General features: G+C 39.5%; 1 protein-coding gene across 2 annotated transcripts in view; it reads right to left on the bottom strand.

The window, feature by feature from the left end:
- The window catches only part of PDHA1 (pyruvate dehydrogenase E1 subunit alpha 1), a 28,911-nt gene extending 16,240 nt beyond the window's left edge, over positions 1 to 12,671 (bottom strand). Inside the window, exons 1-3 of one of the 2 annotated variants that reach the window (XM_039357213.1) lie at positions 12,489 to 12,671; positions 5,911 to 5,925; positions 3,624 to 3,692 (exon numbers count right to left, since the gene is read on the bottom strand). In XM_039357213.1, the coding sequence (XP_039213147.1) occupies positions 3,624 to 3,692; positions 5,911 to 5,925; positions 12,489 to 12,548 (144 nt within the window). In that variant the 5' untranslated portion in view covers positions 12,549 to 12,671. The remainder of the gene's footprint in view (positions 1 to 3,623; positions 3,693 to 5,910; positions 5,926 to 12,488) is intronic. The other variant, XM_039357214.1, reaches the window with a different exon arrangement.
- Positions 12,672 to 24,454: the final 11,783 nt, after the last annotated feature.

Raw genomic sequence — 24,454 nt, 5'->3', positions numbered from 1 at the left:
CATTTTCAAAAAAAAATTTGTTTGGTCCTTTTAATTTGTTGCGCCACTTTTTTTGGCCTCTGCTACGTTTATTGTATGTTTTATTATTTCCATTTGTTTTTTTAAGTATTTTCTTTTGAGGATCTATTTGTAGTTCTGATTCTAATTTCATAAATTCTTCCTTTAACTTTAACTGTTGTTGCTTTTTTTCATTCTTTTTCGCTATGTAGGTTATAGCCAACCCTCTGAAGTATGCTTTAGCTGTGTCCCACACATTTTGAAGTGATGTCTCTTTTTTATTTATTTTGAAAAATAATTCCATTTCCTTTGTTGCTATTTGTATAAATTCTTTCTCTTTCAGTAAGGATTTGTTCAGGGACCAGCTTAATTTTTTCTTCCTCTTCAAATCATCTTTATTGGGTTGTGATCTGCCCATATCTTGGGTTCTATCTCGATCTCATGTATAATCGTGCTTAGTTCAGGAGATATCCATACCATATCAATTCTGAACCATGATTTGTGTCTGTTTAAATAAAATGTATATTGTGGGGGTTTTTTGGGTTCCTTTCTCTCCATATGTCCTGAATACAGATTTCTTCTGTCATTTTAAAGAAAGTTTTAGGTAGTACATTCTTTCCTTTTTTCCCTATTTTACTACTTTTGTAGTCTGGTATTCCATCTACTATTGCATTAAAATCTCTCATCAAACAAATGTTTTGATATTCCAGTTCCACTACTTTTTAATGTAATTTTAATAAAATTCTTCTTGTTTGTTATTAGGTGCATATATTGCTATTATCAGTATCTGTTTTTGGTTTATCATTATTTCCACCATTAATATTCTTCCTTTTTCATCTGCATAGATTTGTTTGGGATTATTTCTTTAATATATAAAGCTATTCCTCTTTTTTGTTGTTGTGCTAAAACGAAGTGAAGTTTCCACTTTTTGGTTGTTCCAACAATTTGTAGTGCTGTCTCTTAATATGTGTTTCTTGGAGACAGATTATTTTTAATCTTTTTTTCCCTTTTTGTAGGGGAGTTCAATCCATTTATATTCATTGAAAGAATCCTGTTTTCCTTCTCCATCACTTTCAATTATATTTAGGCCTTAATCTTCCAGTTGTTCTTATCTGTCTCTGTTCTCTTGCTCTTACTCCTTCTTCTGTATTTGTATTTTTAGATTCTTCTTCCTTGGCTTGGCTGCTCCTTCTATTACTGTTTTTTCCTGTCTTTTTGTTTCTCTCTCTGTACGAAATTCCAGTCTTTCCCCTTTCATAAATGCTTTACGGTTGTCATAAACCTCCAATGCCTTAAGTGGCGTGTCCAGTCTGTATCTTTTCGCATCCCAGTTAATTAGGATTCCTTATGGAATCAGCCATCTAAAATTCACTCCTTTTTCAATTAATTTTCTAGTTAAAAATTGATATTCTCTTCGTGTGTCTTTTATTCTCCTAGGAATCTGCTTCAGGACTACAATTTCTTTTTCTTTATATCGCAGAGGGTCATCTCTCACTCTTCTCAGAATCTCATCCCTTATAGATCTTTTAACAAATCTAACATGTACTTCTCTGGGGACTTTGTTTCTCCTCGCATAGCTTGAATTGACTCGAAATATCTGGTCTATCTCTCCATTTCCTGTTTTCCGATTTAAAGTGTCAATAGCTCCGTTATCAGATCCGTGAGATCCTCCTCCTTATCCTATATTATTATATTACATTACATTACATTACAATATTATATTATATACCCCTGTCTTAATGCAAGGGAAAAAATTCTTCTGCTTAGAAAATAAAATTACTTTGACATTTGACAGATTTATATAATGTGGATCAAGTGGCAAGGAGAAAAAAAACTAATGTTACCACTTATGGTCACTTAATAAATTAGTCAATAGTACTTTCTGAATAGGCCAAAGCAATTATTTACACAACACATTAATATATTTTATTACCAACAGTAATATAGATAGCCATTTACTGAAATGGCTCTAAAATACTGGGTTAATTCACAGATAGATCAGTTAATCAATATAAATTATAGCAGCTACATGGAACCATTAGACTGGTATATACCATATTTTCCGGCGTATAAGACGACTTTCTAAAGCGCGTAAATTGGCACCGAAGTCGGGGGTCGTCTTATATGTTGAGTCATCTTATACGGCGGAAATTACAGTAGTTTCCAGCGGATAAGATGACTTTCGAGACATGGAAATCGGCGCCAAAGTCGGGGGTCGTGTTATACGCCAGGTCGCCTTATACACCGGAAAATACGGTAATATGTTTCTGAAGAGCAATTGCTGGAAATGATAGAGAGAATTAAGAGCAAAAATAGATGATTTTCATGCGCTATTAAACAGCTTTCTGAAGCAGTTCTGACCTTTTTGAACACATTAACACTGAAATAATCCAAAACTAGGCATTATGGTCTCTTTGGGGAACAATCTATCATCAGATGCTTCCCTTGACTTCTGCCATACTTAATATTTTTACAAATTGTTTTACTTCTCACTCCTCTTCAAACAAGCATGCAGTAATTTACTCTAGCATCACATCTGAGCCAGTGGTATAACAGAACATCGTTGGAACTTATTGCACTTCCTAGATCACGGGTGTCAAACTTGCCACATCAAATGATCAACGTATTGTGACTTTTTTTGCATTGCTGGAGCTGGGGTGGGCCTGGCCTCCATATGATGCAACTGGCCCATGGGCTGGTAGTTTGACATCCCCACTGTAACAGTTTTGTAACTGCCTAAACTACCCACAGGTAGTCCTTACTTAACAGTCATAATTAAGACTGGCAACTTCTCTAAGCAATCTGGTTGTTAAACGAGACATCACATGACCACAACTTCAAATTTTACTGCTGGTTTTTCCACTGAACTCTAATTATCAGAAGCCAGCTGCGATATACGTAAATCACAATCATGATAATGGGATGCTGCAGGGATTGTAAATGCCCACTGGTTGCAAAGCCCCTGATATTGGTCATATGACTACAGGGATGCTACAACTATCATAAGTGTAAAGACTAGTATAAAGTTACTATTTCAGCAACATGTAACTTTGCTAACGTTGCTAAACAGGGCAGTTGTTAAAGCTACCTGAACTCTGAAATGTTTGTTGGCCAAAAAGTATGAAATTGATGAAAGATAGAACCTGATGAAATTTAACAGGACTCTTACATTAGAAAGCAGGACAGGCTTCCCATGGCTTCCAAATTCCCTATTTATGACCATTATACTCTCTCCTCATATTTGCAGTGTTATTGTAAGATCAGTATTTTACACCAGCTCATAAAAATACTTTTTACATAATTTATAAAACATGCTGAATGACCACACTGTGATTTAAAATGAGCAAATATGTCTTTCATTTAAAGAAAATTAAATAATCAAATAAAATTAGTGGCAATTAAACTGCATGTTAAACATTTAAATTATTTTATACTTTTCCTGTAAATGTATTTCAATCCAAAAAACGATGTTCCCCATTTTATACTTAAAAATATGTATTTGTAATCTTATTTCAATATAAAAGAGTTTGACTATACCGCCAAACAATTCTTTAATATATTGCACATTAAAATATGTATTAGTTTTCCTCTAGTATAGTTTTTTAAAAGAAAATAAATTTGCTTACCTTAATTTCAAATATAGCCTCATTTGCAAAATCTGCATAATTACGAGAAGTGACAACCACACGGGCAACCTTTCAATAAAAAAGAGAGGCAAGAAACAGATATACAGATAGATATTAAATTAAAATAATATTTTTAAAAGTATTTCTATCTGCTTCAAGATGATTTCAACTTATATCTAACAATTTTAAACTTCTAAAGATTATAATGCATATTTTATAAACAGTATCTCTATTTATTTATTCATTCCATTTTGATGCTTGATTCCAATTAACTGTGACTCAAACAATTTAAAAATAAGGAAATATCAAAATAAAAATAGTCCAAAAATGTATTATAAGATACCAACAAAAGAAAATATCTCTAATTCAGGGTTGAACTGTGGACTTTTTGGTGCTCTGAGAACTTGTGTAAGGCTGATGATGTTACATAGCTGGGTAATATGTCTGCAAGTAAAACAAGCTCATAGAAGAACTTATTATAATAAACAATATATTTTACAGGAAATATATTGAATTATGTGGGTCCCATAAACACATTTGTATTTTTTATTTTGGAAGATTTGGAATGGAAAAACCAAGGGTAAAAAAGCAATGTAATCAGAATCATTAAAATAATGCAGGTAAGAAAAAATAGTATTTAAGAAACTAGATGCCTTAAACACTTAAAAACAGTTTAGCAAACAATTTTACAGTCTCTATTTATCACCTATCCTACCAATTGTGATTATTTTGCAACACGTATTTGCAAACGATTATTACCACTTGTGTTCATGCAGGATTTGCTACAGTAGCAAAATGCCACAGAATATATGATTGGAAGACACAAAAAGAAATGTAATAGGAAAACACAGGAAATGATAACATTTTTAGCAATGTTTATATTACTTTAGCAATGTTTATATTACTTTATATTTAGCAATGTTTATTTTCCAACATTTCCAGAAAAAAGATAAACTCTCATATTTCATGCTTTTGAAAACCTGTTTTCTCAAGGGTGTAAAAATCAACAAAGTTGGCTATTGACAGGAAATGCTGAAGCCCCAACTTTGGTCCCCATGATAGTTATGCTAGAAATACAGGTAATCCCCGAGTTACGAGCGTTCAATTAACGCTCAAAGTTACGCGATAAGCACCTCCAGTGCTTACAAGCAAGTCCCAAAATTACGAATATTGCAGCACCACGGCAGTTGTTCGCCCTTATGAGCGACCACAGAGGCTTTGCAACATTCACCCTCGTTATTCCCTCCCTCCCCATACCCACCCTGTCTCCCTAGGCATCACGCCTTCAATACTCACCTTGCAAAGATCAAGATCCTTCACTTTCGTGGCTGCTCCAGACCTTCGGTGTGTTCACAGAGAATGGAGGCCTAAAGTAATGCAAGATTATGCGAGATCACTGGGGCGAGATCTCAAGTTACTGATCTCACATGATCTTATGGTACTTTAGGCCTCTGTTCTCTGCAACAGAGAATGGAACCGAACCTGGGGGATGCATCCACGTGCCTCCAGAGGCTGAATTGGGACATTGGAGGCCTTTTCTAGGCCACTGCCGCCAGGATCTGAGGCCAGGGATGCTTCCGTGGCCCACTGATGGTCTGATCTGGGTGCTGGAGGCTTTTTCCAGGCTGCTTCCACCTGGATCTGAGGCCAGAGGATGCTTCCATGGCTCTCTGGTGGCCTGATCCAGGTGCTGGAGGCCTTCTCCAGGCTGCTGCTGCCCGGGTCGGACTGCGGAAGCATCCCCCAGCCTCAGATCTGGACGGCAGGAGGAATCACTGCAGAGAGGAGACGGATCTTTCAAGGTGAGTCCAGCGGTGGCAGGAAGGGAGGGGAATCATGAGGTATCTTATCATGAGGTATCCATCACTAGGCCTTCCATGACCTTCCCTACCCTGAGATATCTCATATTCACTTAACAAGCCACATACATCTTAACAAACAAAGGAGTGATCTCATTTGAGGTATGAGATAGAGTGAATCTCATACCTCAAATGAGATCACTCCTTTCCTCGTTAAGATGCATGAGGCTTGTTAAGTGAAAACTCACTCTGAGTTTTTGAGTTACGAGTGGAATGGGAAGACTCCATTACACTTGTAACTCAAGGAGTACCTGTAATTTTTACTGAACCGAATTTCTTAAAATTAGAAGCGCTACCAAGATTTGAATTTTCTATCCAGGAATAAATGGACCAATAAAATAACTAACACATCAGAATGAAATGGAATTTTTTGCACAACAAATTATGGCTTGTTATGAATATTCATGCAATTAAAATACTGGTCTTACCTCACTAACAGCTCCCTAAAGCAGTAGAATTGGGAAAAACAAAAATAGAAAGGAATATCAGCTACCATCATACAGATGTGGGATAAATGATTCCTTAAAAATATACTTTTAGTACCAATTTTATTTAGCCAGTGACACCTATTTATTCAGCACTGAATTCTTTTTTATGCAACTATAAAGGAAGTAAAACTTCCTTTAAAAAGTTATTGCATTATATTTCACCATAATGAACAACAAATGCTATTATTTTTAATACACCACACAAAGTATTCTGTAGCAATTATCCCTATCTTTGGCACCTATCTTCATACACACAACCCAGGTCAAAAAGATCTTTCTGCTGTTTTTTGTGAGATTATCTCTAAATCACGGTTCAGGCCTGGGCTTGGGATCAAGATTCATTAGTTGCTCTTGTGTCATGAGATGGGACCTGAAAGGAGATAAAGGCATAAAGAAATCGAGCACTCTTTTGCACTGGACCCTCTGCAAGATTGAGAATTTGAAACTCAGTTTTGCAGATTCCATGCCTTTTAATTTGTTCATTGTGGAAACAAAATGTCTCTCATTTTATGTAATTTCTACTTGGGGGAGGTCATCTGTGGATTTACGGTCTGGTTTTATCAATATATACAACTCTATATACCATATTTCCCGGCATATAAGACGATTTTCTAAACCATGAAAATCTTCTCAAAAGTCGGGGGTCGTCTTATACGCCGGGTGTCATCTTATAGGGTGGGTGCTGAAACTTACCGAGCTAGACTGGAGAATCTGTGGCGTGTTAGTGCTTCAAGGGCAGGCCAGACGGGTGAAAGAGGCATGTTTTTCTGGGCACAGCGCCGCTCTTGCTGCACTAATGCTGCCCCTGGGCACTTGCCAGACCTCATCATAAGTCTTTTTTGGAAGATCTCGGCAAGGGACAGTACTAATAAAGGTACGGTACTTTTGGAAAGTGTCCAAAGCAGTCTATAACCTGATCTGAGTGGTCTAAAACGCTCAGATCAGGTGACAGACTCCCTTGAAGCAGCCCCCTCTCCCTGCTCTCTATCACTTGCGCTACCGCTCGGATCGTCTTGGAGACAGGGAGGACTGGGCAGGCAGGGAGAGCTGACCCACCCAATCCAAGCAGACTTTGCATACAACAACTAGCCAATCACTGGTAAGGTACATCGCTTGCCATGATTGGCTGGTTGTTGTATACTGCATACATACAGTACAGCACCAGTATCTGTACCAGTTCATACAGTACAGCACCAGTACATACTGGAAAAGTTGGGGGTCTTCTTATACGCCCAGTTGTCTTATACGCCGGAAAATACGGTAACTTTTTTATTGTTATAAGCCACCTAGAGTAGCCCCACGGCAGAATAGACAGCAAATAAATTTAATAAATAAACAAACATAGAGGTATTGTTGATACACAAAACCTTTGCTTCAATTGAAGTTCCATCTGTTGTTCTCAAGAGCGGGAAAAATTGTTCAGCTATTGTTGTTTTATACCTAGTGTTAAACTGTAATGTTACTTACTTGTTTGTGTGACCTTACCACTGTTGGTACCATGGCTCAGTGTGCTGTATGAACTTGTAAATTGTGGTTTATTCAACAAATCATTAATAAAATCATGGTACAGTACGGTATTAAAATCTAAATTCAAAGATGACCATTGAAGTTTATTATGGGCAATAATTTCTTTAAGCCCTCTAAATCTTGGATTTTTAAACAGGATTTTTTTGGGGAATCCTGCAAATCCACTCTCAAAGAATCCAAAAAGTAGAATTAAGAATTTCTGTTCTAACTTACTACTTACTATGAATGAAAACTTATTTTTTTAAACAATCAGCTCATTGATATAAATTTCAGAACAAAATAAAAGAATGTGGTTTAGAAAGATTATATCCTGGATCATGAGATCCAACCCTAAGTAGCTTAGAATTTGTGTTGCATGGTATTATTAAAATACATATTGCAAATTGATCTAAAGTGATTTGAAGTGAAAATATAAACCAGTAACATCTGGCACAGATTTATCCCTATATTAAAAGTTGGGTTTGAAAAAACATGCAGGGAATATCACTGTTTTCCCCTACAGCATCAGATAGCTCATGACAATTCTATAATATACTTGCCTTAATACTGTTAAGTTACGCATTGGAACAAAAATGTCTCTTTCAATAACCTAGATGGAAATATGTAGATCCACAATCTTCCCCTCAAAGAAAACATGCAGACATCTAGCAAAGAAATAACATCAAACATCCCTAAAAGAGTCACATCAACAAACATACCTGAGATAAATAGAAAAGCACCCCAGACTGCAGCCCCCCCCAAAGGAAGGTGAGTGTTGGTAATAGGAGATTCTATCCTCAAAGGAACAGAATCAGCCATCTGCAGACTGGACATACAAACCAGGGAGGTATGTTGTCTCCCTGGAGCAAAAATCAAAGATGTGGCCAAGAACCTAAGCAAAATAATTAGGCCTACAGATTACTACTCTTTTCTCCTCCTTCACACTGGGACAAATGACACAACAAAGAACCTGAATACAATATTGAGAGATTATAAGCAACTCCAGGGGTAGGCAACCTTGGCTCTTTTATGACTCATGGACTTCAACTCCCAGAATTCCTGAGCCAGCCATAAAAGAGCCTACCCTTAAACTAGGCAATAAAGTTAAGGAGCTAGAAGCACAAGTAGTGTTCTCATCAGTACTCCCAACGAAAGGCCAACACCCATTGAGGGAAAAAAGAATTCTAGAAATAAACCACTTGCTAAAGGGTTGGTGTCGCCAAGAAAACTTTGGTTTCCTTGATCATGGATTGCATTTCCTATGCAAAGGACTCTTGGCAAGGGATGGGCTGCACCTCATGAAAACAGGGAAACATGTATCCGGAAAAAGACTGGCCCAACTCATCAGGACAGCTTTAAACTAAAATTGAGAGGGAAGATGACCAATCTTTAGAATCTCTAGAACACTAAACCAGTCATAAATCCCAAGAAAACAAATCAAACAATGAAGTAGGGAGTGATAAGAAAAAAGAGAAACTCCAACAACAATCAGGAGATGCAGGAAACATACCCACGGACAGGCATAAAGGTCTTAAATGCTTATATACAAATGCTCAAAGCTCGGGGAACAAACAGGATGAACTAGAACCAATAGTACATGAGGACAGGTATGACATAGTTGGTATTACAGAAACCTGGTGGGACGACCCATGACTGGAATGTATTGATGGATGGATACAAATTGTTGAAAAGAAATAGATCTACAAAAAGAGGAAACGGAATTGCACTATATGTAAGAAAATACTACATATCTACAGAAATGCACGTGATCAAAGATAAAATCTCTTCAGAATGTATATGGGTCAATATAAAACGGAAAAAAGTGACTTTGACATAGGTGTATATTACAGGCCACCCAACCAATCAGAAGAAATAGATGAACTCTTTGCCAACCAGTTAACAAATGTATGTAGTAAGCATACCATAGTAGTAATGGGAGACTTCAACTTAAACAGTACTAGAATTAGTACCGCTTTATAAAATCCTAGTAAAACCACACCTGGAATACTGCAACCAATTTTGATCACCATATTACAAAAGATGTTGAGATCTTGGAAAAGGTTCAGACAAGAGCAACTTAAATGATCAAAGGCCTGGAGACTAAAACATATGAAGAACAGCTGTAGGACTTGGGTTTGGCTAATCTAAAGAAAAGAAGAAACAGGGGCGACATATAGCAGTATTCCAGTATTTGAGGGGCTACAACAATGAAGTGGGCATCAAATTATTTTCCAAAGCACCAGAGGGCAAGACAAGAAACAATGGTTGGAAACTGACCAAAGAGAAACAACCTGGAATTAAGGAGAAACTTCCTTAACAGTGAAGACAATTAACCAGTGGAATAGCTTGCCTTCACAAATTGTGGGCACTCCATCACTGGAAATTTTTAAGAAGAGACTAAACCTCTAAACCTCCCCTCACTTCCCAGAGCTGAGTACAGGGTTACAAATTAATAATCAAATTCTAATTAACATTACCCAACTATATAACTAACCAAATCCATAAAATACTTTAACTCCCATTTAAGATAAATATAAGCAAATTAAAACAAAAAGAATAATATAAACAAGTCAATATTAATTAAACCATAGTAATATCAAATCTAAAATGAGTTATTATACTATCAGTACTAATCTAAAATTTACTCATAAACTAAATGAAACTTTTTAATCCCATATTTATTCTGAATATAATCTATCCATCTTCTCCAAACCGAAATATATCTTTCTTGTGTATGATCCTTCAAATAGGCAGAAATTTTTGCCATTTCTGCTAAATTTGACACCTTAAACGTCCATTCTTCTATAGTAGGCAAGGACTCTTTTTTCCAATATTGCCCTACCAATAACCTTGCTGCTGTTATTAAATTCAACATCAAATTAGTTTCTTTAACATCAAAATCTACAATAATACCCAACAAAAATAATTGAGGGGTAAACTTTATCTTATATTGCTTTTAATATACTGCTTGCCAGGTTTTTCTCCAGATCTTGCTTTGCTTTCCCTGCTATCACTAGCCCCTAATAAAAGTTCCTTTTGAGACAATGGCTGTTTCAAGAGTTTTGCTTTCTTGGGTGGCTTGGTTGAGGTAGGTCCTTACAGAGGTTTTGGACTAGAAGACCTCCAAGGTTCCTTCCAGCTGTATTCTATTCTAAGCAACTCCTTCAGTTGCAAAAACTGTGTTACATGATACAAAGGAATGTTCATTCAGCAGATATAAACCTTGGACACAAAGAAGTCTTTTGTAGTTTTTCAAATATAAAATACCTCCCAAGCCTGACTAAGTGCTTACACTCATGGACATGATGTAGGCTGATTGCACTTTAAATATTCAAAGAAACACATTATCAAAGAATTCAAAAAGTAGATCTGAAAAATCCTGTTCTTTCTGTTTAGTGTGAATATTAGCTGAGTTTACAAAACACACTCAAGATTAACTAAGCAATGGTTACTCAAATGTCTGGGTTCAAACAACACACTAAATTCTAAATGAAGTGTTCATAAAGTGTTCACATGGCCTTGTAAGCCCAAATTTGTCTAATTTGTTGCAGAATCCAACCTGAGGCAGTCATCAGGACCAGAGATTTAGTCTTGCAAGCTCATGCTGGAGCCCGTTCTCAGGGAACTTCTCTCTCCCCAGAATGTGTGTGACAGAGAAGCTCCACAATACGTTCTGGAGAGAGAGAGAAGTTCCTGAGGATGGGTTCTAGCACAAGTCCAAAAGCTTGAAAGACTGGTTCCGGTGACTGACTCAGATTGGATCCTGCAACATTATCCTGAGACACAAATATTTGCCTAATTTGTGGTTCAATTCTTATCGGCTAAAAGCCAGATGACCAGGAGATGGTAGCAAAGATTCAGAAGTCTATTTCTACCAGATATGGGTTGTCTGAATATTCCCATGTACATCTGGTACCCTATCATGCAAATGGAGCAGGGAAGTGCCTAATCAGTTTTGAAACTTTTGTTCCTAATTTGTATTCACACAACGTATTAAGGCCATTGCTTAGTTTATTAAATAAGTCACAGAGTAGCAATTCTATACCTGGGGGCCATATGGCCCCCTTGGGATGTTTCAAGGAGGCCACAGGTGAAATATATGTTAAGAGGGGAACCCATCTTAGGCCAAGAGGATCACAAAAAATCAGAGTATATTATATTGCAAATATTATATTATATAATGCCTTTTTTGTAAATAAAACATATATTCTGTTTACAATCTAAGTGTGTCCCAAAAGTGCTTTTTTGGATGAGGAGTGAAATGTCTTCAAAGAAAAAAAAGGAAGTCTAGTTGCCTCGTGAAAAAGCACCTTTGTGATAACTATGACCTGGATGACTGAGAATCCCCATAGACATAAATCTAAGTTTGGAAATGGCAGGGGTTTTTTTTTATCGGTAATGGGACCTGGAAAGGGGGAGGCACAGAATTAAAACAAGGTTACAAGGGGCACGGGTGAAACAAGATGGGAAACATACAATGTTTCTTAATTTTGGCAATTTTAGATGTATGGATTACAACTCCCAGAATTGCTCAGCTAGGAAAGCCTGTTGGCTGGAGAATTCTGGGAGTTGAAGTCCATGCATCTTAAAGTTGCTAAGACTGAGAAAGACGGTTGATGAAAATACAGGAAGGAATAATCTATGGTTTCTTTAAAAAAAATCCTGCAACGTCCACGTCGAAACTGCCCACACCAAGCCAATAGCGGTCCCGGCCGGGCCTTCCTTCCCTTCTTTTTCTTATGAAAACCCCAATAGGCAAAGTATCCTAGCCCGCTGGTGCGGTGACGGGATGCAACCAAGCCCAGAACTGATGCCGACAGGGGCAGGAGAGTGGAGCCACTTTGCTCGCGCTTATGCAAGTCGCCCACCCGGGATCGTGTGAATCCCATGCGCTCGGCCAAGAGCTATCCCACGGCCGGCGCCAGGCCCCCGCGCGCGGGCTCCAGCCGCAGGGAACCGGGTGCCTGCGAGCGGTGGCCACGGCCGGCGCTTCCTGCCCCCAGGACACTCACCGGTCTCGAGGCGGCCGGACCTTGCAGCAGGCGGGAGAGGGCGGCCAGCATCTTGCGCATGGAGTGTACCGGGTCCCCGCCGGCCGCAGCCTTCTGAATCAAGGCCGGAGATGAAGTCTCCTTCAGGATTCGGCGTCTTGCCCTTCTTCGCCGCTGCCGGGCAGACGAGCCCTTTGCCCAGAGTGACAGCCGAGCGGCTCTCGCCTGCCCCCCTGCGGATCCCGAGAGCCGACCGTTACCCTCCCCGGCGTGGTTGCAGTGCTTGCCTTCGACACGAGGGGCGACAGTGCGAACGTGCAATGCTTCCCTTTTCTCCGCGTTTAAATGTGTACCCGGCGATCCTAGGAGAAAAGCGCCGCTTCTCCCAGTGTTTCGGAATCAGATCGTACGATTCTTGCCTCGTGCTTCTGGTATTTTTCGTATTTCCACACAGCTAATAAGTAGGCAGAAGGCGTATTGTTCCTGGCTTCGAGGAGACGGAGATAGATACAAGATATATGTTAAACAGCATCCAAGTTTCATTTTGTTGAGCCGTGCTAACGTTATTCACCTGCCAATGCACAAAACGAAAAGTATCCTGAGTGTGCATCATTGCAACAAAGCAATAGTAGAGCACTGAAAATTCCAGATCAGAAATTAGTCCTAAATCACAACAAATGTGCCCAGGTAAAGATAAGTGCAGATTCTCACAGATTTTCATGATTCCCACATGGGATCCACCTGAAATCATTAATGTCAGAAAAATAATTTGGGGTTCCAACTCAAGCGGGGGTTGCACAAGAATAAGTAAAAATGAGATCCTGATAGCTGTTAGGAAAGAAGAAATGCTTATTCCTAAATGTAAAAGAGTTTGCTTTTAGGGGAAGGCTGCAGAGAAATGGGGTACAACAGCAGATTTTTATAGGGGGAGCATGTCCTGGGTGTCACATGCTAATTCTAGGATGACACTTTGTGTGTGTATGTGTATGTAGGTATGTTTATTCTTGTGAACATGCAGTTCCTCTGGGAGACCTAATTAACTGTGTGTTTGCAGACTTTATCTTTTGATATGTGGATAAGGTATGGGCAGTGGTGGGATTCAGCTGGTTTGCACCACTTCGGCAGAACCAGTAGCTAATTTTTTTGTTGCCCAGGCCCAGAATGAATGGACTTCTGGAAGCGGCATCCACACAGAGAACTGGTTGTTCACATATTTGAATCCCACCATTGGGTCTGGGTAACTTATTTGAGGAAGTTTGCTAATTTTAGTTGATTAACTTAGTTTCAGTTTGACTATTAATTATCTAGTGGAGACACTGATTCTCAGATCATTGTGGGTTCTGTTAATATTTTAAGAGTGAAGGGTTCGGGGACAAAGGGAAATTGTTTAGTCTAACTGTTGCTTTCTTGCTTTTTGTAATCAGCTTTTGCACCAGGGAAATCTCATGCAAGCATAAGAAATATGTACATGGATGGGATGTACTGAAGGAGCGAATAAGGGAGTTTACAGGAATGATTGATGTCTTCCTTATGATGTAATGGCTCTGTTGTCTGATTTTCATTGGCTAACAAAGTTTCTAAAACAATGGTACCAACTTTCTAAGGTGTGGCACTTCTGAATGTAACTCTGCCAGTGTTCCAGATTGTTGGCCACCCAGCTGCTTAATTTGATCAAATAAAGTGCTGCTTGATCAAGAAGTCACCTCTTGGGTTATCTGATTAGATTGATATGATATCTCAAATTCAAGTAAGGGACTGGGACCTTACAAGAGGAAGATGGAAATAGTTTAAAGATTAAAATATATTTGGATATAAAACTTATCACACTATTGTTAGAAACAGTATGAGTTTGCATATGGAACTACTCAAGACAACTTGAAAGCAAAGAATTTATTCATGTATTTGCAAACATGGGTGCACACCATGTGGACCCAGAATTAAGCATACATCAGGTTTTTATCCCCTTCTACTCTCTCCCCTTTTGCTGGCACAGCATCCTATCAAAAATATCTACCTTATATGGTTGCCTGCTTCCCCCTTTCCGAGAAGCCCCATTGCACCTGTGTCATCTGCTTAACACTTTAACCATGACCTCGTTTTTGCTAGCATAAACTCTATTTTATCTATGTATTTTCTCTACCTGCAGTGTCAACTGATATTTAGCTGTTACTAGCCTATCTACTGTCAAAACAGCTCATAATTTTTCATTTAGCATATATGTTAAGCTTTTACTTTAAAAAAATAGAAACTCCATTTTATAAATGGCACTATCAAATGGTATCCTACAAACAAACTCTGATAGTCACACATCAAACATCTTTTAGGACCATCATAATGTGAACATACAGATTCAAAATGCAGTATTGTTCTGCCTTCAGGTGCTTTGGAAAATACTGTAGGTTGACCCTTTCTGCTTTGTGGAAGTCCCTTAGCTATAGGAAACTGCTATCATGTCACCCTCCATGATTTTCATTAAATTAAACATACCCAATTCCTGCAACCATTCTTCATATGTTTTAATGCCCTAACCATCTTTGTTGCTCTTTTCTGTACTCCTTTTAGAGCCTCAACATCCTTTATATCATGGCGACCAAAACTGGATGCCTTATAAAGTGATACTAACACTTAATGTGATCTTGATTCTAGCCGTCTGTTAATGCAGTCTAGGATTGCATTGGCCTTTTTGGCAGCTGTGCCACACTGCTGACTCATATTTGAATGATTATCCACCAGGACTCCAAGATCCCTCACACAGTTGCTACTATTGAGCTAGATACCACCTATACTATACCTGTGCATTTGGTTTTTCTTACCTAAATGAGGAACCTTAATTTTCTCATTTTGTTAGATAGAGCTCAGTATTCTGTCAAGTTTGTCAAGATCCTTCTGTAGCTTGAGCCTATCTTCTGAAGCACTGGCTATTCCTGCCAGCTTGGTGTTGTCTGCAAATTTGATGAGTTCCCTGATTATCTCCTCATCTAAATCATTGGTGAAGATTTCAGTATTGGACCTAAGATAAAACCTTGGGGAACCTCACTGCATACTTTCCTCCACATACATGCAGTTCCACTAAGGACTTTTAATTAATAAATTAAAATGATTAAATAAATTATGTTAAATTAAGAATAATTATATAATGTCAGCAGGATTTTTCTGATATCCAAGATTCTCCTTTGATTGTCTTATGTGACATTTAACATGACTATTGTATAATAATGGGCAAGTTTATTTTAAAGGGTAAATTGTATCCATTAATTGCTGTTTTCAAAAATCCTAGTGGAAACTTAAAATACCATATTTTGGATGGCCATATGCCTCTTAAGTTCTGTATGTTTTTACTGCCTAATATTAAATAAATTATGTGTCTCATTTAATCTTTCTCATGATCCTTATTATAATGCATAGTTTTATTGTATTGCAATAAAATGCTGATATAGTACGTTAGCTCCTCTTCCAAACCAAAGGCTAAACATTTAATCCAATAAAGAGGTTGCTGAAGGCTGCCTATCCTTTATTGCATCTTGCATTTGTGCAGCAATAGCAGAGAAAAGCTGTGTATATATCATATTAATCGTTGGCTATAAAAATTGTACATCTTATTTGTCAGTAAAGACTCCCATCTGTGTCCTGGCCAGCAAGCAAGAAGAACACAAGGTGGCACTATAGCCTAAGGAAACATGCTTCCCACCCCTCTCTTTAGATATGGAATAGGACAGACATGTTAAACACAAGGCCTATGGGCTGGATCCAGCCCACAAAGTGCTTTCATGTGGCCCGTGAAGCCATCCTGGAAACAGCGAAGAAACAGCCCGGCCGTACAATTTCATGGTGGCCATCCATGCTGGAATGCATTCAGTCTTAGCTCCACAAGGCCATCCTGGAAACAGCGAGGAACTGGTCCCTGCCATGTCAGCCCCACCCCCTGGGTGCATGCTGGGGAGGTGTCACCTTTTGTGAGGAATGAAGAAATGCACCATTGCCTGGAAGTGGCCAGCAAATGCCCTCACCTACTTCAAATACCTGGCTTTGTGGGCTCCAGAGGAAGGGGCACCGGAAACAGCATGAAAGTCGACATTACCTGCGCAACACCACCCAGCCCTCAGCCTGCCCTGTTTTGGCAGGCAGCGGGGCGCTCTCCTCACAGTGCCTAGAGACTGGGCCAGGCAGCATGAAGCTGGCAAGAAGCACAATGCTGCCCAGCACCTAGCCTGCCCAGTTTCAGCAGGAAGTTGGGTGCTCTCCTCACAGTGCCGCCCGCCCCAGCTTCTCAGCACTGTAAGGAGAGTGCCCCATTGCCTGCCAAAACCCGGCAAGCTGGGGGCTGGGCAGTGTTATGCAGGTAATGACTCTCATGTTGCTTGTGGCATCCCCTCCCCCGAGCCCACCAAGCTGGATATGTGAAGTAAGTGAGGTCCATCTGCTGGCCACTTTCAGGCGATGGTGCATTTCTTCATTCCTCACAAAGAGTGACACCTCCCCAGCTGCATTTCTTGCCTGTTTTTCTCCCTCCCTCATCTCAAATATTTTCCTGCCACTCTGTTCTTGAAGGAAGGAAGGAAGGAAGGAAGGGAGGGAGGGAGGGAGAAAAGGAAGAGAAGGAAGGAGATGGGAATGAGAAAGAGAAAAAGGGAGGCAGGGAAGGATGCAGGGAGGAAACAAGGAAGGAAGGAGATGGGAGTGACAAAGAGAGAAACAGGGAGTGAAGGAAGGAAACAAAGAATGAGAAGGAAGCAGATGGGAATGAGAAAGAGGGAGGGAGGGAAACAGGGAGGAAGAAAGGAAGGAGATTGGAATGAGAGGGAGGGAGAGTCTGAGGAAAGTCCTGCCTTAGTCCTGTCCTGCTACCCTTTCTCCATCCCCTCCTCACTGGCCTATCCTGGGAGTCTCTCATCCAATCACTAAGGATGCTTTGGTTACAAAGCCAGGTCTTCTCGCATGGAGGGGGAGTGGGCCTCCCTCTGACCCATGCACTTTGCCCTCCTGCACCCACCATGAGCAGCCTGGTCAAGGAGAGTGAGCACAGCAACAGCAGCCTTGAGGAGGAGGTAAGTGCAGCTGGGCGCCCTCTTGAGGAAGTGGGACTGGCTAGGTGCCACAAGAGCTCAAGAGCTGGGCTGGGCATTTGATCTCCGCTGCTCAGGGCTCCGGGCAGCCTGTGCCACTGTCCAGCCCTCCTGCACAGCCTTAGAGGGACAGTGAGGTTCCTCCAGTGGATCATGCCCTGGAACTTGCTCTGGTCCCACCCCCTTCTGCCAGAGACCCTCAGATCTGCCCCAGTCCTGCTCAGGCCCCCACAGGCCCCCCTGACATAATCAATGTTGAGCTGGCCATGCCCACCCAGTAGGCCATGCCCACCCCAGCCATGCCCACCCAGTAGACCATGCCCAACCTGGCCACTCACCCCCAGTCCCCTGAGGGCAACCACAATGCTGATGTGGTCCTCAGTGAAATTGAGTTTGACACCCCTGGAATAGGAAGACTTGATAACACTAGCTTAATGCGGCTAGTGGGGGGGGGATCTTTTCACCATCACCGAGTCCTCGCTGCCAACTCACTGCTGCCATCTCTTTGCAGGACATCTCAACACCTAAATCTGCTGTGGAGACAACTTGCTGCAAGAGCTGGGTGGGCAGGAGAGCGAGCAGGCTGTCAGAGATGGGTGGCAATGGGTAGTACTGAGCCAAATGGGAAGTGACTAGGGGTGGGGTGTCAAAATGGGAAGCTCCCACTTCCCTGTAAGGTTTTTTTAAAGCCACATTGTTTAATGTTTGAGGGTGTCTTGCTCTGTAAATAAGGACAGCATTGGGAAGCAATGGGGGGGGGGCAGAGTATGTTTGGATGGAGAGTCACAGCAATGTTCCCTCTTCTTCTGTGAAAGCTTAGCCAATAAAGCAGCCACAGTTCCTGTGTTATCAGTTGCTTGATTACTTGGGAAAAATGGGATTACAACCTTATTAATAACATCACATGAATGTAAATTGTTTTACTGAAAGGGATGTGGGCCACTAACCATGTGGTATTTAGTTGTAGCATTATTTTGGTTGCTTTTTAAAGAAAGGAAGATAAGAAAAGAGGGAACAGTTTAAATAGTAAAAAAAACTATGCATTTCTGTCTCCAAATGGGTTTGGAGTTTGTCACATTAAAAAAATGCCAGTTGAAATATCTGTTTAGTGAAGTCACTACTTAAGATCCAATGTTCATTTTGCTATTTTAATAATTTCTATGATATTCTCTAATAAAAATAATATCAGAATGGATTGCATTCAAAACAGTACAACAGCATGCAAGGCGAGCAATAGAATAAGCTTTGCAGCAATTTGCTGTCAAAGCTGACTTGCTTTCTTTTTTTTTCAAAATTTTATTGATTTTCTATTTTTATAGATCATAAGTGCTTACTAAACAACATGTTGTCTGGGTTCAATTTTTACTTTAAATATTAAAAGTATTCTGTATCTTCTTTTTCTTTGTTCTTCAATATCGCTCTGTCAGTTTCTACGCATTCTGGCATTTTCTTAATCCCCTCTTTTTCAAATAATATTTCTTCACTTTTCAAACACTAAACAAATGCAATTCTTACTGCTATTAATACATGCAACATACATACAGCATTAAATAATGCTTCTTCATCATGTTTTTCTAATATTATATCAACTAAAGATAGTTCCAATTTATAACATCTTTTCTTTCCAGCTTATATCTCAGTTATATTTTCAGTTTAGGTCACCTTATAAAGCCCATATCCTGTTTTCCCAACTCTTATTTCAATTTTGTTTTTCCCTCACTATTCAAAATATTTTTATAGATTATAATTTTCTCCAAGTTGATTACATTAAGGTGAATAAAAGCTTCTCTTATTAAAAATCATCCTGTTCTTTTCATGTTTCCCATTTCATAGAAAAATGTACCCTCCTAGTTATAAATCTTCTCCTTCATGAATTACTGCCTTGTCATGGCAAAAGGGCTTGAGTAACTCTATGAAGCTATGAGCTATGCCGTGCAGGGCCACCCAAGACGGACAGGTCATAGCAGAGAGTTCTAACAAAATGTGATCCACTGGAGAAGGAAATGGCAACCCACTCCAGTATCTTTGCCATGAAAACCCCATGGACAGTACCAAAAGGCAAAAAGATATGACACTGGAAGATGAGCCCCTCAGGTCGGAAGGTGTCCAATATGCTACTGGGGAAGAGCAGAGGGCTAGTACTAGTAGCACCAGAAAGAATGAAGTGACTGGGCCAAAGCCGAAAGGACGCTTAGCTGTGGATATATCTGGTGGTGAAAGGAAAGTCCGATGCTGTAAAGATTTTTTTCTCCATAGGAACCTAGAATGTAAGATCCATGAATCAAGGCAAGCTAGACGTAGTCAAACAAGAGATGACAAGACTGAAATCAACATCTTAGGAATCAGCAAACTAAAATGGACAGGAATGAGTGAATTTAACTCAGATGACTATCAGGTATACTACTGCGGGCAAGAATCCCTCAGAAGAAATGGAGTAGCCTTCATAGTTAATAAAAGAATAGGAAAAGCAATACTGGGATACAATCCCCAAAATGACAGAATGATCTCAGTTTGAATCCAAGGCAAACCATTCAATATCACAGTAGTCCAAATCTGTGCTCCAACCACTGGTGCCGAAGAGGATGAAATTGACCGGTTCTATCAAGCACTACAGCACCTTATAGAATTAACACCAAAAAATGATGTCCTTATCATCATGGGGGATTGGAATGCTAAAGTAGGCAGCCAAAAGATAACCGCAATAACAGGCAAGTTTGGCCTTGGAGTACAAAATGAAGCAGGGCACAGGCTGATAGAATTTTGTCAAGAGAACATGATGGTCATAACAAACACTCTTTTCCAACAACCAAAGAGACGGCTCTACACATGGACATCACCAGACGGTCAACACAGAAATCAGATTGACTATATGCTCTGCAGCCAAAGATGGAGAAGCTCTATACAGTCAGTAAAAACAAGACCAGGAGCTGACTGTGGCTCAGATCATGAGCTTCTCGTTGCAAAATTTAGGCTTAAATTGAAGAAAGTAGGGAAAAGCACTAGGCCACTCAGGTATGAACTAAATCATATTCCTGATGAATATACAGTAGAGGTGACAAATAGATTTAAGGAATTAGATCTGATATACAGAGTGCCTGAAGAACTATGAACTGAGGTTCGCAACATTGTACAACTAAAACCATCCCAAAGAAAAAGAAATGCAAGAAAGCAAAATGGCTGTCTGAGGAAGCTTTGCAAATAGCTGAGGAAAGAAGGGAAGTGAAAGGCAAAGGAGAAGGAGAAAGATACACCCAATTGAATGCAGAATTACAGAGAATAGCTAGAAGAGATAAGAATACCTTCTTAAATGAACAGTGCAAAGAAATAGAAGAAAACAACAGAATAGGGAGAACCAGAGATCTCTTCAAGAAAATTGGAGATATGAAGGGAACGTTTCATGCAAAGATGGGCATGATAAAGGATCAAAATGGCAGGGACCTAACAGAAGCAGAAGAGATTAAGAAGAGGTGGCAAAACTACACAGAAGAACTATACAAGAATGAGCTTAACGTCCCAGATAACCACGATTTGGTGGTCACTGACCTTGAGCCAGACATCCTAGAATGTGAAGTGAAATGGGCCTTAGGAAATCTGAGCAACAACAAAGCTAGTGGAGGTGACAGTATTCCAACTGAGCTATTCAAAATCTTAAAAGATGATGCAGTAAAAGTGCTATACTCAATTTGCCAGCAAATTTGGAAAACTCAACAGTGGCCACAGGATTGGAAAAGGTCAGTTTACATTCCAATTCCAAAGAAAGGCAATGCCAAAGAATTTTCAAACTATCGTACCACTGCACTCATTTTACATGCTAGTAAAATCCTACAAGCTAGACTCCAGCAGTATGTGGATCGAGAACTACCAGAAGTACAGGCAGGATTTTGAAGAGGCAGAGGAACTAGAGATCAAATTGCCAAAATACGCTGGATCATGGAGAAAGCTAGGGAGTTCCAGAAAAACATCTACTTCTGCTTCATTGACTTTGCTAAAGCTTTTGACTGTGTGGATCACAAAAAAATTGTGGCAAGTTCTTAAAGAGATGGGAGTACCAGACCATCTTATTTGTCTCTTGAGAAACCTATATGCGGGTCAAGAAGCAACAGTGAGAACTGGACATGGAACCACTGATTGATTCAAAATTGGGGAAGGAGTCTGGCAAGGCTGCATACTGTCGCCCTGCCTATTTAACTTATATGCAGAGCACATCATGAGAAAAGCAGGGCTAGATGAATCAAAAGTTGGAATTAAGATTGCCGGGAGAAATATCAACAACTTAAGATATGGAGATGATACCACTCTAATGGCAAAAAGTGAAGAGGAATTAAAGAGCCTCTTGATGCGGGTGAAGAAGGAGAGTGCAAAAGTTGACTTGAAACTCAACATTAAGAAAACCAAAATCATGGCATCCGGCCCTCTCAATTCCTGGCAAATAGATGGGGAAGAAATGGAGGTAGTGACAGATTTTATTTTTCTGGGCTCCAAGATCACCTCAGATGGGGACTGCAGTCAAGAAATTAAAAGACGCTTGCTTCTGGGGAGGAAAGCTATGGCAAATCTAGACAGTATACTAAAAAGCAGAGACATCACCCTGCCAACAAAAGTGCATATAGTCAAGGCATGGTTTTCCCAGTGCAGTGTATGGATGTGAAAGTTGGACTATATAAAAGGCTTAGTGACAAAGAATTGAGGCCTTTGAATTATGGTGCTGGAGAAGACTCCTGCGAGTCCCTTGGACTGCAAGGCGATCAAACCGGTCAGTCCTAGAAGAGCTCAACCATGACTGCTCTTTAGAAGGCCAGATCCTGAAGTTAAAACTCAAATACTTTGACCACCTAATGAGAAGGAAGGACTCACTGAAGAAGGGCCTAATGCTGGGAAAGATTGAGGGCAATAGAAAAAGGGGACGACAGAGAATGAAGTGGCTGGATGGAGTCACTGAAGCTGTAGGCATAAACTTAAATGGACTCCAGAAGATGGTAGAGGACAGGAAGGCCTGGAGGAACGTTGTCCATGGGGTCATGATGGGTCGGACATGACTTCGCAATTAACAACAACATTTATAAATCTTATCTTTCTAAATATAATAATCTTTTAATATCTAAGCATTATCTATTTCTTTTAGCCACATTCAAACACCTGCTTGGTAATATAGGGCCCCATCCAATAAATCAAGTCCTCTGTTTTCTTTAGTCTAAGTCTAGCTTTCTTCCTTTGCCAAATAGGTTTCCAAATCTGTGTATTTAAATTGTCAGGAAATTTTTTCTCTGTTTTTATAGGCACTCTTTGTAGTAGGAAAGGCTATTTAGGTAAGATATTTCTGACGAGAAGTACAACCCAGTAATGTTCATTAAACAGCTCCAACTTTCTTCCTCCCTCAGCTTCTCTTTTCATTTCTTGTTTCCCAATTTCTAATGTTTCTCCTGAAAGCTCTGTAATCTGTTCTATATGGTCTTCTTCCTTATCTTCAGATATGTTCTGAAAACTTGAGGGATGGCATGCCTTTTCCCTTTGCAATATTATCACTAAGACTTCAATGTTTCTCTTTGTCTGTGCCAGTCTGTAATTTCCTTCCTTTATATCCTCTGTCTTTGGATCAGTTTCTTCTGGTTTATCTTCTATTTTCTGAATTCTTTGTTCATTCTTTGTAGTCATTTCCTGGAGATTCCCTAGATGTGAGTTTAAGTTGAAAACTTGCTAATTTATCGTATTCAGATTCTCTTTAGTTTCATCATGGTTTCTTCTTGAATCTTCTCTATGTGACTCAATTGCCTCTTGGATTGATTGCAATATAAATTTCATTTCCTTCTGAAAGTTGTTAGTTTTTTGTCTCTGATGTACCAAGTTAGGAGCTTCAAAAACAGATATTTGGGGTGGTTTTTTACCACTTTTAGCTAAGCGTGTAGCACTCATTTTTGTTCCTGCTCTCTATATTTCCCAAGTGCTAGGTTTATCTAATATGACCAATCTTATAGTCAATATAACAATATACAGCTTAAATTTATATTTAGATTTAAAATCATCTCATATATTTCTTATAGTTTTTGTGTATTGCTTTTATGTTCCAATAAGTTCCAAAATATAGGTCCACCAGCAAAAGGGGTATTTTGTCATAGTCCTGTTCAGGAATCCAAAAATTATCAATCAGCCAATGCTTGTAATCCAGAGTGTCCAACCACCTTACAATCATTCCATAGGTCTTCCCCAAGTAGAAGTCACCAAGAGGCAGAAAGTCAAAAGTTAAAGTTCAGTCAATATTTATAATCCAAGATAGTCAGCAAATTCCAAAAATATTTATAACCTCCACCATGCAAAAAATAGTCCAAAATATTTTTCTCCATTGCCAGCTGCTCTCTGTTGAACTAAAATCTTGACTGAAGGTCAGAGAGTCTAAATAGTTATCTGTGTCTGGGTGTTGTGCCAAGTTCTCTCTAAACACAACAAGCCTAATGCTGTACCTCTAAGCTACCACTAGATATCCTCAGATATCCACTTTCCAAGGCTTAAAACAAGCAATTATTTCCATTTTAAAGTTTCTTGAATTTCACCTCAATATTCTTTCCAAACAAAGAACAACAAAAAAACTTGACAGTTTTCTCAGTTTTACAGTTAATCAAAGCTCTATCTTTATATTATTTCCACTTTGGTATAATATTCTTCTCCATTTTTGTCCCCCCAAAAAGATTGACCCACCGCTTTCATTTCTCTGGAAGAGTGGGGCAAAAGTCCCTTCCTCCTCAAATTTGGGGATTTCTTGCTTTTTGGGAGTTTTTTTAATTCAGAAAGTCAGATTTCGAAGTAGTAAAGAAAGGATTAATATTCTCACCCAGTTCCACAGCCTTTCCCCTGCTGGTTTGAAGAGCTTTCCTCAGATCAAATGGAGATACTGCCATCTCTCCATGATCTATGAGTTCGTTGCCTCTCCGG

The sequence above is a fragment of the Crotalus tigris genome, unplaced genomic scaffold (genome assembly GCF_016545835.1).
Source record: "Crotalus tigris isolate CLP2741 ecotype Arizona unplaced genomic scaffold, ASM1654583v1 scf7180000018879.704157, whole genome shotgun sequence".
Taxonomy (NCBI): Eukaryota; Metazoa; Chordata; class Lepidosauria; order Squamata; family Viperidae; genus Crotalus; species Crotalus tigris.
The sequence above is the reverse complement of the archived record's forward strand: the minus strand, read 5'-3'. Positions and strand labels throughout refer to the sequence as shown.